General features: G+C 37.9%; 1 protein-coding gene across 4 annotated transcripts in view; it reads left to right on the forward strand.

Moving 5' to 3' along the window:
- Plxdc2 (plexin domain containing 2) overlaps nt 1-14,420 on the forward strand; it is a 375,390-nt gene that overhangs the window by 243,093 nt on the left and 117,877 nt on the right. For all 4 annotated transcript variants that reach the window (XM_029470939.1, XM_029470933.1, XM_021154114.1 and 1 more), the window contains one exon: nt 9,096-9,218. In XM_029470939.1, coding sequence (XP_029326799.1) covers nt 9,096-9,218 — 123 coding nt within the window. The remainder of the gene's footprint in view (nt 1-9,095; nt 9,219-14,420) is intronic.

The raw sequence follows: 14,420 nt of genomic DNA on the forward strand, positions 1-14,420 counted from the left end.
GGATGTCTGCGGCCCCAAAAGGGTGCTGCCTCAGCGGCTCTGTGGCTCCCGCCTGTCCCAGAAGCTGTCTGCCTCTGTGGTCCTCACTCTAACCTGTAGACTAAGTTCGGGGAGTCCCGGAGCCAAGATGGCGCTCTCTGCAGGGCAGGTCTCTGTCCTCCGGCTGGCGAATATCATCTTTCTTGAGTATAGTGTCCTGAATAGCTGTGTCTTCCTGAAAGCATTTCACCATGTTTGTATCTTGTGATGTTTCTGCTCATAGCCTGATGAACATTTCCTAGAGTTCCTATTTGTTGTTTAGGCTTTGTGAATATCAATGTTCAGTCTTCAAATTTGATATTTTACTATTAATATTTTCATCACCATTTTCAGTTTTCATTTCTTCCCTTCTCTGATCCTTTCCTGCTCCTCTATGGGAGTATGCATTTACTTGATGACCCTATTGGGCCTTAGCTCTTCCTTCGTTCTTTTAGTCTTCTTGTTCCCTAATATTGCAATGTTAAATGAGCAATCTTAAAGTTTGCTCAGTCTAACGTGTCATTTAATTTCTCTATTATTTTCGTGATATACACGAGTCATGATTGCTCTTTTGTATCTCAATGGTAGGGTTATTATTTTGATGTCTCTGTCAGACATTTTGTTGATCTCCACTTCTTTTGGTGCTCTTAGTGTTTTGTATGATTACTTTGCCATTGTCTGAATTACTTGTTTATTTTTTCCTTTCATTTACTTATTGTCGGTGTATTTGAAGACATTGGTAATCTTTTTAGTCTTGACAGACTAAAAAATAAAACAAAGATTGCTCTTAATTCAGCAAAACCACAACTTTATTTGGTAAACAGCAAGCAAAAAGGAAGCCTGAGGCTGCCAATTTTACTATTAGTTCAAAATGATAGCAGATGATGTTATCGTGACTTTGTCAGTCTTCATCTCCTCATTTATCTACTTCAACTCCTGCTCATCCTTCTGATATTGGGATGATCTACTTTATATTCTCCCATAATTCTGATAATGCCAATTTCATGAACATAGTTTATGGTATACAGCTTAGTTGCTAGCTGGGACCTTTTCTCTCTCACCGAGGAAGTAGATTTTAGAAGTTGGTAATACCCAGTAGGGTCTTAAGCCAATTCAGGGAAGGACTCTATGAGTTTTAACAGATGTGTTTTTTTTTTTTAACTTATGAAATGTATTTGATATATTTTACTTTGACAGCTGTTGGGAATTTAACATGACATATTTGGTGATTGACAATATTATAGGATGTTAGAGGCAATCTCATGGATATATTTTAATGTATAATATTTCCTTACTATGCTTTAGCTTGACAGCTGATTGGATATTATTATTGGTTCTTTTTGAGGATCCTGTCATTAGCAGTCCCATTTGAATTTTAGAATATGCTTATTAACTGTCTATGTTTCGTGTCCAAACCTACATTTTCCCAATGCACCACAGTGCCTGCCTACTAGAAGCCATTCATCTGAAATCCATCAGGATGCACTTGTCCTTAGCAAACAGCCACATTTCCTGATAACCAGTCACAACTTTTAAGTTCCAAATTAACCATTGCTGTCCTGCACGCTTTTATTTGAAGTTGTAAGGGAACAACAAATAAGCACCTGTCTTAAAGGCAGTAGTTTGTAGCACATGGAAGTCTACTGAGTTATAAAACAAAAAGAAACAATGTAAGCACAATTTGCTCAGCCTTTGTAGTTTATTTCAAGCAACTTTTCAACTATGAGCATTGCCTGATTCACAAAATCACTACGAATACCCCCTTACTCAGTGTGGCTCCTCATGACCAGAACAGGAGCATACCATGCATGAGTTTACTGAGAATTCTGAACGAGAAATTCATTCTTCTAATTCTGATTTATAAATTTCAGATCTCTTTATTAGTGGGTAGAGATCACAGATACAGAGGCCTTAATAAGAATGACACCGGATACATAGATGCCATTGTGATCTCTGCTCGAAAGGCAGTGTTTAACTACAACTGTTTGCTACCTTGCAGACATATGGATTGACTCCAACCTTGCCTAAGGACTTAGTGAGAATAATGAATAAATGCTAAAGTAGGATATTTTATGTAGTCTTTGCATATCATAGGTTTCTAGAATGTCTAATTGGCAATAGTCTCCTCATGCTTCCTTTATCAATGACACTTCCAGTTAAAGGCAACACCCTTTGTAGCCAACAGGAAGTTGATATTTTTACAAGATACTTATTGCATCAGAATGGAAAGAAGTATTACATGAACTATGGACATCAAAGAACATCATTATCCATTGCTTTGAGACTAAACTCATGTTTACCATATCTCAAAATTGATTGATCCGTATATACATATGTTATACACATAGGCCTGAGCCAAAAATTTAAAGTCATATAAATATCTCAGTTTACAGTCAATTAATATATATTAGATGAAATTTAAGTAATTGGTTGGCTTTGGCATCTCTCTCATTCTTCCTTGCACTCTGCCTCTCTCACTCTCCTCTCCCCCCACGCTTTCTCCTTCTCTCAGTTCCCTGCCACCTTGCCATGTGCTTTCTGTCCCTCCCTCCCACTCTGTGTGTGTATGTACACAAACGCACGTGTGCAGTCGAGTGCACTCAGGGGTGGGGGGAGAAAGTTGTTGCTTGTGCCCACTCTACAGGCAAATAGTAGAGACTTACCCACACTAATTAGCTTCTCTGCCGTTGCATTACATCCCTACATCTAACGTTTTTACAAATTAAAGTCATATTCATTGCTTTTCTTTTTTCTTTTCTTTTCTTTTCTTTTCTTTTCTTTTCTTTTCTTTTCTTTTCTTTTCTTTTCTTTTCTTTTTCTTTTTATTTATTTATTTTTCCACATTTTTAAATTAGGTATTTATTTCATTTACATTTCCAATGCTATCCCAAAAGTCCCTACCCACCCACCCACCCACTCCCACTTCTTGGCCCTGGCGTTCCCCTGTACTGAGGCATATAAAGTTTACACGACCAATGGGCCTCTCTTTCCACTGATGGCCGACTAGGCCATCTTCTGATACATATGCAGCTAAAGACACGAGCTCCGGGGGTTATGATTAGTTCATATTGTTGTTCCACCTATAGGGTTGCAGATCCTTTTAGCTCCTTGGGTACTTTCTCTAGCTCCTCCATTGGGGGCCCTGTGTTCCATCCAATAGCTGACTGTGAGCATCCACTTCTGTGTTTGCTAGGCCCAGGCATAGTCTCACAAGAGACAGCTATATCAGGGTCCTTTCAGCAAAATCTTGCTAGTGTATGCAATGGTGTAGGCATTTGGAGGCTGATTATGGGATGGAGCCCTGGGTATGGCAGTCTCTAGATGGTTCATCCTTTCATCTCAGCTCCAAACATTGTAACTCCTTCCATGGGCGTTTTGTTCCCAATTCTAAGAATGGGCAAAGTATTCTTATAAACTAACACCATCCGTCTTCCATTTCACAGATCAAGGAAGAAAAGCACAGGAAGGCTAAGTCATTTAGTCACACGACAATGAAATAGTTTGAGTTTGCCATGAAACAGAGTCTCCAATTGGGTGCTCTTATCACCAAATTCAGCATCCTTTTGTGAATGCTGTAGAAGAATCAAACTTGCTTATGAAACTATCAAGTTAAAAGGTAGAGGATCCAGAGGCTCAATTAAAAAGGCTGGAATTGAGCTCTAAAGCACAGGTGGTGGAATTTGCAGAGAGAAAGGATTTTTCCTCCTCTAACTGCTTGTTTAGGCTTAAATTCACTGCATGAGAGTGTGGAGTCTGTCAACTCCCATTTAATGACATTTTAAACTTGCTTATGGAACTGCCAATGTTCCTGCAGAGTGGTAGTCTTAAAATGACCTCAAGAGAAGTAAACAGGAATGCCTTTTAACTCTCTGCCCTCTGCAGAACTTGATGCTATTTAGATATACATCATTTCTACACAGCACTAGAGCTCATGGAATTTGAAATAACAAGACAACTATGTGAGCTTTGGTAAATAAAACATTATTAAATACTACAGTTAATAGATGAAAATAGTACTTCCCAGTTATTACAGAGCTGAAGTAAGGTTTTAACATAATGTAATTATTGGTGGCCTATGTATATTAATTAATCACTTCATTTATAAAATGTAAAAGTGGTTAATAACTACATAATAAGAAACTAGGGAGATGACTCTAAAGTAAGAGCCCTGGCTGCGTGATCTTTTAGAGGAAACAAATTCAATTCTCAGCACCCATGTGGTAGCTCACAACCTCTGTAACTTCAGTGCCAGTGGATCTGACACCCTCTTCTAGCCTTTACAGGCACTGCACATAAGTGGTACATAGATACATATACACATGCTGGCAAAACATACACCTTTTGAAAAGTGGGAAAACAATACATAGTGATTGAATGGGATTTGTTCATTGTAAGCATCTAAAGTTTCTTACTAAGTCAACATCACCTGGTATGGCTATGAGAAATTAAATCAGGCTGATTGGAGGGCGTCACAGCACAACTGATGCAATAGCCTTTTTTTCTTTTTCTTTTTCTTGTCTTTTCTTTTTTTTTTTTTTTTTTTTTTTTTGAGAGCAATTGGAACTCGTTATACCTTAATCAGTGGATAGCAACAGTTCCCAGGATCAATACAGTTGTAGTTGCCAGGATATAGTGAAGTTTGCAAACTTTACAGGGTACACAAGATTCATGTCTAAGACCAATTGTCCTATTAACTTTCCATACTTCCTTGACCATTGAGAGAACATACAGAGAAGCACAATGTGGCCTGAATGCCACACTGACTGAGGTAGTGCACTGGTCGCTCAGGAACTTGATGGCAGGTTGTGCCTGAGGATCCGTGAGCTCTAACCTGAAAACCCTATGATATAAGCCGCTCAAGGCAACTAGGCCAGACCAGCTCCATAGTTCATATGACATTTATTAAAAGGATTGAAGAAGTTAAAGGGGAGGGTGATCCAATAGGAAGACAGGCAGCCTCAACTAGCTCAGACCCCAGGGAGCTCCCAGACTCTGAGCCACCAACCAGGCAGCATATGGGCTTGTCGGAGCCCCACCTCCCCACTCCCCACCTCTGGCACATATATAGCAAAGGACTACCTGTTCTGGCCTCAGTAGAAGATGTGATGTGCCTAATCCTTTAGAGACTTGAGGCCCCAGGGGAGTAGGAGGCCTGGGGGGTTAGAACTATCATCACAGGAGGCAAGGGGGATGAGGAGTGGGGTGAGGAACTGTGGGAGGGGGAGCCAGGAAAGAGGGCAATGGCTGGACTGTAAATAAATGAATAAAATCATCATCATCATCATCACCATAATAACAACAACAACAATAGGCTTATCGAGAACAATTCTCTTAATTAATGGGTAATGTTTACATATTTGAAATCAGATTATTCACACAACTAGAGACCATATTCAGAAAAGCCTTTAAGCAAGAATAGAATATGATTCAACTTGAGGACTTGAGATGAGGTTTACTACTGGTTAAAGCTAAGGGGAAGGCCAATTCAAAGTGAAAAATATGCTTGTTTCTCTTATTTCATTCTTGTAGTGAGGATATTTTTCAGATCCTGGGACACCTGTAGATAGCAATTCTTATGAGCACATGAGTGACTGAAAATTTTGATCAAATTTTGTAATGAATTAAGGAATCTAATACTGTCCTCCTAAATAGCTACTACGTATTTTGAAGAAAGCAAGGAAAGATGTTGCTTAAATTAGCATTAAGTGGGAAAAATTAACAATGTAATAGTAACTTGTCTCTTTGACATCAAGTTACAGTGATAAAGACCTAAAGCTATAGTCTGTATAACTATGAGTATTTTCAGAAGGCTGGCTGTGGTAACTTGTATAACTAGTGCATATCCAGCACTGACTTAGTAGTATACTCTGCATTCAGCAAGCTTATATTTCTTTTCATTCCAAATCCCAGTTGAAATATTTTTTTAAGATCCATGAGGTAGACAGCTATGTAGAGCCTTTTGCTAAAAACACTTGTTCTGATTCTTGTTCATTTACAACTAACTTGTTCATTTAAAACTAATAGAAATCAGTTTTCAGTAGAGTCTAAAAAATTAAATACTATGCTTTGGATTAGAAAAAAATCATTCACCTGTAAATTCATTTCTCCCTTTAGTTCCAGAGTTAATCTTAATGTTGATAGTAGTAAGCATAGTCCCATTCAGTGTGGTGGGAGCAATACACAGCCTGTCATAGTGGCATTATCATTCATTTTGTAAGTGTTATCTATTTATACCACATCTGTTTATTTGTTCATTTATGATGTGCGTGTGTGTGTGTGTGTGTGTGTGTGTGTGTGTGACCTTGGGCTTCCAAAGATGGAAGTCAGGTCACCAGTCTTGAGGGACCTTTACTCTTTGTGCCATCTTGCCTGCCTTTGTTTTTCATTTGCATTATAGTTATTGTGTGAGGGGGGATTATAACTCTACTTCATATGGTAAACAAGTTGTTCTATGTGTTCACTTATTTCTTGGGGAATTATTTGAATCTTCTTCATTGAGATATGGGACTTGTATGTCTAGGAAATATTCTGGTCAAAGGAAGTGACAAATCCCTCTGGAACTATGTAGGCACATGTGCATATACCTTGTGTGTTTAAATTATGACTAGAAATCATTACATATGTATAATCCAAAACAGTTGATCTGGAAGATGATGCGTCTCATAGCAGTTACTAGAGACAGACATGAAAAGGGTAAAGTGGCTGGTGATCTCCTACTGTACCACAGTTAAATCACCCAGCTGAGTGAGCTCAAACAGTAAACATAAACATAAACATAAACAGTGCATAGTCAGAGACTACAAACAGATAATAAGGTTTGACAGCAATGAACAATACAATGCCTTCAATCTGATTGCTATAAGTACATTCATAAATCCAAATGTTACTGGGTACCTCATAAACACATTTCCAATGTGTGCTATCTCTCATCAACAAACAAAATAGAACAAGCAAGCAAGCAAGCAAGCAAACAAACAAACAAACAAACAAAAACAAAAAACCAGTTACAGGAACATGAATGAAGTATCTGAAATGTTGCATGCTCTGATTTAGTTTCTAGTAATTGCTTCTGCTTTTTGCACACAGTGGGTCTGGAAAATGGCTCCAGTGCTTACTTAACATTTTCTTTCATCACTCTGCTCTCAGTTAAGCAGTCTATTACCACACAGACAGACAATGTGGAGACAGAAAGAAACTACCAAGAGCTCATGCTTTCTTAAAGGGCTCCTTCATGGTCTAATTAAAACATTTACATTCAAGGTTTCATCTGTAAAAGGTTTGTGTGTGTGTGTGTGTGTGTGTGTGTGTGTGTGTGTGTGTGTGTGTGTATTTTAGTGATTAAATTATAAGTGGATCAAGAAAAGAAAGGCAAGAAAAATTAATTACAGGGTCTTCAAAATGGCTATTTTTTTGTGTGTTTATAATTATGAGGAAGTACATAGGAGGTTACCACTGACAATCTGGAGTGAAATATGATTTAAAAAATCATATCAGCACAGTCTCTTCTAATAGAAAGTAAGCATTTATGGTTTTAATAATATAACTTTATTAAATATATTAATAACTACAGGTTTACTTTTGCAATGCCTTTCATAGAAATCACAATTTACAACTTGAAATCACAAGACTCAAAATATGCTGATAACATTTTTATTCAGACCATAAATGAGATAAAATATTTGACACTTTTTAGGCTTAAATATACAGATTTTTTTTTCAAAATATGTTGTTTCTTTTCCTTGTTAAAATAAAAATGATCTAAAAGAGTCTCTAGTGATGCAATAACTATCTGAACATTCCAAATGCCTCACCACAAATCTCTTTTTCTGAATTTTATTTTATAATATTGTATGTGCAGGTTTATGTTTATGTTCATTCTTGATTGTGTCTCTATAGATTAATATTAAAATAAGTATTTCTTGAAGTGAATTTTCTCTTAGGCAGATAAAAACATTGGTGATCAAAAGCCAGTGTAAGATTAACAATTTGGCATGGGTATTTCACAAAGGAAAGAAACCCGAAGTGAATAATTGAAAACGTGGAAGGGTTGTAAAACAAGAACTTCTGAAAATTAGTTCAAAGCTCAAGTCCCATAGAATAAATGCTTCTCACTAAGTACCTGCTGAAATAGGCTGGTGCTGAGACCTCACACAGAAGGGACATTTTTAGGTTGTCAATATTGTACCATCTTATCCACAGATATGTAGACTGTATATTCTTGATATGACCGTAGGATTACAAAGACTCTTACAAGCTGAGACATTTGAATCATGTATTAATTTAGATCCTTTTCAGTTTGTTCTAAGAAAACTAACAAACAAGAGAGTAGATCTATCCCCTGCCACTTAGAATCTGGGCTCTTTTTAATGCCGGAATTGCATTTTAGGAAAAATTTAATATTGAAGGTGTAGCTCAGGAGGAGAGTAATTGCCTGCCTCATGTAGGAGATGCTGAGGTTGATCTCCTTACTGCCAACACCAGCAGCAGCATCAACAGCCACAGCAACAACAAACTAATCCACAAATAAATGTAATGGAAAGAAATTCGCCTATAAAAGTGCTTGCAAGTCAGGCTAGTGTTAATATGGGACAATAAGGGATTGAAGAGATGGCTCAGTGGTTAAGAGCACTGACTGCTCTGTCAGAGGTCCTAAGTTCAGTTTCCAGCAACTACATGGGAATAACTATCTACAATGTGATCTGATGCCTTCTTCTGGCATGCAGGTGTACATGTAGATAGAGTACTCATACTAATTAATTAGATTAAATAGAAAAATGGAAGATTTTATTGTCTTTAACTCTGTGTTAAACTTTTAGAAACCTGTCTCTTTGAGGCAATAGTCACTCTGTACACAGTTAAAGTACATATATCATAGATTGCTGATAAGCAGTTCTGCTAGATACTAGCAAATGATATAAGAATTTTTACTTTATTTAGAAAAAGTATTGACAAACAGACACTAAGTGTGTCCATTATCTTAATTTATCTATAAAGTATGACTATAATTGAATTGTAGCTGTTTTGGCTATAATTTGATCTGGCAGTCTTAACACATTTCATGTTTTTCCTCATTGTAGGTTTCATATATACTGGAGAAGTTGTACATCGAATGCTCACAGCTACACAGTATATAGCTCCTTTAATGGCGAATTTTGATCCCAGTGTATCCAGAAATTCAACTGTCAGATACTTTGATAATGGTATGTATCTATTTCCCTGTTTGTATTGAATGCATAAAAAACAAACAACAAACAAAGGAGCAAACAAAACCCTGCAGCAACCACAGCAAACCCCAAGCACCAGATTCTTATCAACCTTTTGTGGGGGAAGGGGTTCTGTATACCCAGTTTGTAAATATACCAATGTGCTTAGTGCTGCTCTCAAGTCTTCTTCTTTTTTTTTATTCTTTTTTTAATTAGATATTTTCTTTATTTACATTTCAAATGATATCCAAAAAGTTCCCTATACCCTACCCCCTCCCTACTCCCCTACCCACCCACTCCCATTTCTTGGCCCTGGCATTCCCCTGTACTGGGGCATATAAAGTTTGCAAGACCAAGGGGCCTCTGTTCCCAATGATGGCTGACTAGGCCATCTTCGGCTACATATGCAGCTAGAGACAGAAGCTCTGGGGTTACTGGTTAGTTCATATTGTTGTTCCACCTATAGGGTTGCAGACCCATTCAGCTGCTTGGGTACTTTCTCTAGCTCCTCCATTGGGAGCCCTGTGTTCCATCCTAGAGATGACTGTGAGCATCTACTTCTGTATTTGCCAGGCACTGGTATAGCCTTACTCAAGACAGCTATATCAGGGTCCTTTCAGAAAAATCTTGCTGGTATATGCAATAGTGTCTGGGCTTGGTGGCTGATTATGGGATGGATACCCGGGTGGGGTAGTCTCTGGCGGGTCCATTCTTTCGGCTTAGCTCCAAACTTTGTCTCTGTAACTTCTTCCATGGGTGTATTGTTCCCTATTCTAAGGGGGAATGAAGTATGCACACTTTGGTCTTCATTCTTCTTGATTTTCTTCTGTTTTGAAAATTGTATCTTGGGTATTCTAAGTTTCTGGGCTAATATTCACATATCAGTGAGTGCATATCAAGTGACTACTTTTGTGATTGGGTTACCTCACTGAGGATGATATCCTCCAGATATATCCATTTGCCCAAGAATTTCATAAATTCATTGTTTTTAATAGCTGAGTAGTACTCCATTGTGTAAATGTACCACATTTTCTGTATCCAATCCTCTGTTGAGGGACAACTGGATTCTTTCCAGCTTCTGGCTATTATAATTAAGGCTGCTATGAACATAGTGGAGCATGTGTCCTTATTACAAGTTGGAACATCTTCAGGGTATATACCCAGGAGAGGTATTGCTGGATCTACCAGTAGTACTATGTCCAATTTTCTGAGGAACCGCCATATTGATTTCCAGAGTGGTTGTACAAGCTTGCAATCCCATCAGCAATGAAGGAGTGATCCTCTTTCTCCACATCCTCGCCAGCATCTGCTGTCACCTGAATTTTTGATCTTAGCCATTCTGACTGGTGTGAGGTGGAATTTCAGAGTTGTTTTGATTTGCATTTCCCTGATGATTAAGGATGTTGAACATTTTTTCAGGTGCTTCTCAGCCTTTCAGTCTTCCTCACTTGAGAATTCTTTGTTTACCTCTGTACCCTATTTTGTAATGGGATTATTTGAATTTCTGGAGTCTATTCTTGAGCTCTTCGTATCTATTGGATATTAATCCTCTATTAGATTTAGGATTGGTAAAAATCCTTTCCCAATCTGTTGGTGGCCTTTTTGTCTTATTGACAGTGTCTTTTCCTTACAAAAGCTTTGCAACTTCTTGAGTTCCCATTTGTCAATTCTTGATCTGACAGCACAAGCCATTGCTGTTCTGTTTAGGAATTTTTCCCCAGTGCCCATATCTTTGAGGCTTTTCTCCACTTTCTCCTCTATAAATTTCAGTGTCTCTGGTTTTATGTGGAGTTCTTTGATCTACTTAAACTTGAGCTTTGTACAAGGATATAAGAATGGATCAATTTGCATTTTTCTCCAGGATAACTGCCAGTTGTGCCAGCACCATTTGTTGAAAATGCTGTCTTTTTTCCACTGGATGGTTTTAGCTCCCTTGTCAAGATGGTTTTAGCTCCCTTGTCATAGATCAAGTGACCATAGCTGTGTGGATTCATTTCTGGGTCTTCAATTCTATTCCATTGATCTACCTGTATTTCGCTGTACCAGTACCAGTTTTAATCACAATTGCTCTGTAGTATAGCTTGAGGTCAGGCATGGTGATTCCCCCAGCGGTTCTTTTATTACTGAGAATAGTTTTTGCTATCCTAGGTTTTTTTATTATTCCAGATGAATTTGCAAATTGCTTTTTCTAACTCAGTGAAGAATTGAGTTGCAATTTTAATGGGAATTGCATTGAATCTGTAGATTGCTTTTGGCAGGATAGCCATTTTGACTATATTAATCCTGCCAATCCATGAGCACGGGAGATCTTTCCATCTTCTGAGATCTTCTTTAATTTCTTTCTTCAGAGACTTGAAGTTCTTATCATACAAATCTTTCACTTCCTTAGTTAGTGTCACACCAAGGTATTTTATATTATTTGTGACTATTGTGAAGGGTGTTGTTTCCCTAATTTCTTTCTCAGACCGTTTTATCCTTTGTTTAGAGAAAGGCCATTAATTTATTTGAGTTAACTTTATATCCAGCTACTGCACTGAAGCTGTTTATCAGGTTTAGGAGTTCTCTGGTGGAAATTTTAGGGTCACTTATATATACTATTATATCATCAGCAAATATTGATATTTTTGACTTCTTCCTTTCCAATTTGTATCCCACTGATCTCCTTTTGTTGTCGAATTGCTCTGGCTATGACTTCAAGTACAATGTTGAATAGGTAGGGAGAAAGTGGCTGCCCTGCCTTCTTAGCAGTGTTAAATGTTAGATCCTTAAAAGTGACATAAGGACTCAGTTATGTGTGGTGCCATTTGTAATAAATCGTTCCTATGATAAATGCCTAGCTAAGTATAAATTTAATACTAATGAACTTCAGCTAGAGGCAAATGACACCATCTATAAATTTCTGCAACTTATGCATCAATATGCTGAACTCACCATTCTAAACTATGTAAGAGGCATTTACATTTTACTTAAGATGACAAAGTACCATTGACATTTAAATATGAAATTGGTCAGGTTAAGATATACCTGGCCTACTGACAGCAATCTAAACCCTGTATTTCTTTGGAGAACATAAAAAATGTCTTAGTCATTGTTTTTTTTTTTTTCTTTGAAGAGACTCCATGACTACAGCAACTCTTAATCTCTTGATCATTTAATTGGGGTTGGCTCATGGTTTCAAGGTTTAACCCATTATCATTATGGCAGGGAGCATGGTGACAGGCATGTCAGGCATGGTGGTAGAGAAGTTGTTGAGCGTATCCTGATACATGGGCAGAGAGAAAGACACTGGGGTTGACATGGGGTTTGAAATCTCCAAGCCCATCTCCAGTGACACAGTCCTTCCATAAGGCCAAATTTCCTAATCCTTCTAAACCTTTCAAATAGTAACACTTTATGGTGACTAAGCATTCAAATATAAGATAGATTTGGGGGGGGGGTCATTCTTACTTAAACCATTGCATTCTGTTCTCTACCTCTCACAGGCTATTAGTCATATAGTAATGAAAACATGCATTTAGTCCAATTTTAGAATTCCAAAGATTGCTGAAAAGTTCAAAGTCCAAAGTATCTTCTGAGAATCCGGCCAAGTTCTCTTTGACATGGTTGGAACTTGATCCACTTGTGTATATTTGTATCAGCTTCTGTTGTTGATAGTGTCCTTCATTTCTTAAGCTTTTCTTTAATTTCTTTTTCCTTTAAACATTTTGTCTCCTTGAGTACCACACATAGTTCCATTAGACTTCTCATCATTCCTTGTCTTTTCAACCTCTACATTTTGTATTTCTCTATCTTGTTCCCTTTCTCACAGATCTAAATAAGAATGATTGACAATTACCACATGACATAGTCAATATTAGGCTGGCTTGAAATCTTCTCTACCAATGCCATTAATCCACAACTCTTCAGTTTAGTCTAAGGCAGAATTTGAGGGACAAAGACAGAAAGCAGACACTTTCTTTGCCAAATGTCATGAGAACAATTGGCTACTGACTAATTTTCTTCCTCTCTAAAACATCTTAAGTTTTCTCCTACCATGTACATGGTCCAAATCACATTTAACATTGTCTTCGGTGCTCCTACAAGGATGTCCCATTAAGCCCCACTTTAATCATCTAACCACTATTCTAGGCTAAAGTCCCAATTTTTCCATATTCCCTCAGCAAACAATATGGTCAGGCCTGTCACAGCAATACCCAGTTCCTTGTTACCAACAAGGAACTGTGCCTTAGTCACAGTTCTATTGTTGTGAAGAAAAATCCTTGACCACTATGACTCTTAAAAGATAAAGCTTATTTACAGTTTCAGTGGCTTAGTACATTATCATTATGGTGGAAAACAGGGTGGCTAACATGGTACTGGAGGGGTTCTTGAGAGCTACATTCTGATCTGCAAGCAGAGAGAAAGATACTGAACTTGGCTTGGACTTTTGAAATCTCAAAGCTTACCCCCACAGTGACACAATTCCTTCAACAAAGCTACTGTGTGGTCCTTTCAAAGGGCCGCATTCTCTGGTGGCTAAGCACTCAAATGTATATGCCTATAGGGGCCATTCTTATTGAAATCACCACAGAAACTATTAAGAAAAAAAAAACCCTAAACTTTCATTTTCAAATGGTTATCAATTGGAGATACCTTCCAATTAGGGATGGTGGTATGTGTCCACTTCTTTCAACTCTAGGACCTTAACTATTGTAGACATATGCAAGCTTTGTGCACACCATGAAGGACATTTGTTCACTAGCATGGGATATTAAGAACCAGGCCTTTATGTTATTGGCATTATTGAGGGATCCATGGCTCTCGCCGCATATGTAGCAGAGGATAACCTTGTCAGGCATCAATAGGAGGAGAGGCCCTTGGTCCTGTGAAGGCTCTATGCCCCAGTGTAGGGGAATTCAAGGGCAGTGAAGCGGGAATGGGTGGTGGAACATGCTCATAGAAGCAGGGGGAAGAGGGATAGGGTTGGGGTTTCTGGGGGCAGGAGAGGGGATAACATTTGAAATATAAATAAAATATTCAATAAAAATGTCAAAATATATATTTAGTATATTTCCTCTCACAGGCTACCACGTTGACTATTTCTCTCTTACAATTATTGTTATAAATTAACATATACTACTTCAAGTGGTCTCTAAGTTCTTGACATGGAAAATAACTATGTACTAAGAAATCTACCTTCAGTTCTTAGCACAGGAACAT

Source organism: Mus caroli, chromosome 2 (assembly GCF_900094665.2).
Source record: "Mus caroli chromosome 2, CAROLI_EIJ_v1.1, whole genome shotgun sequence".
NCBI classification, from domain to species: Eukaryota; Metazoa; Chordata; class Mammalia; order Rodentia; family Muridae; genus Mus; species Mus caroli.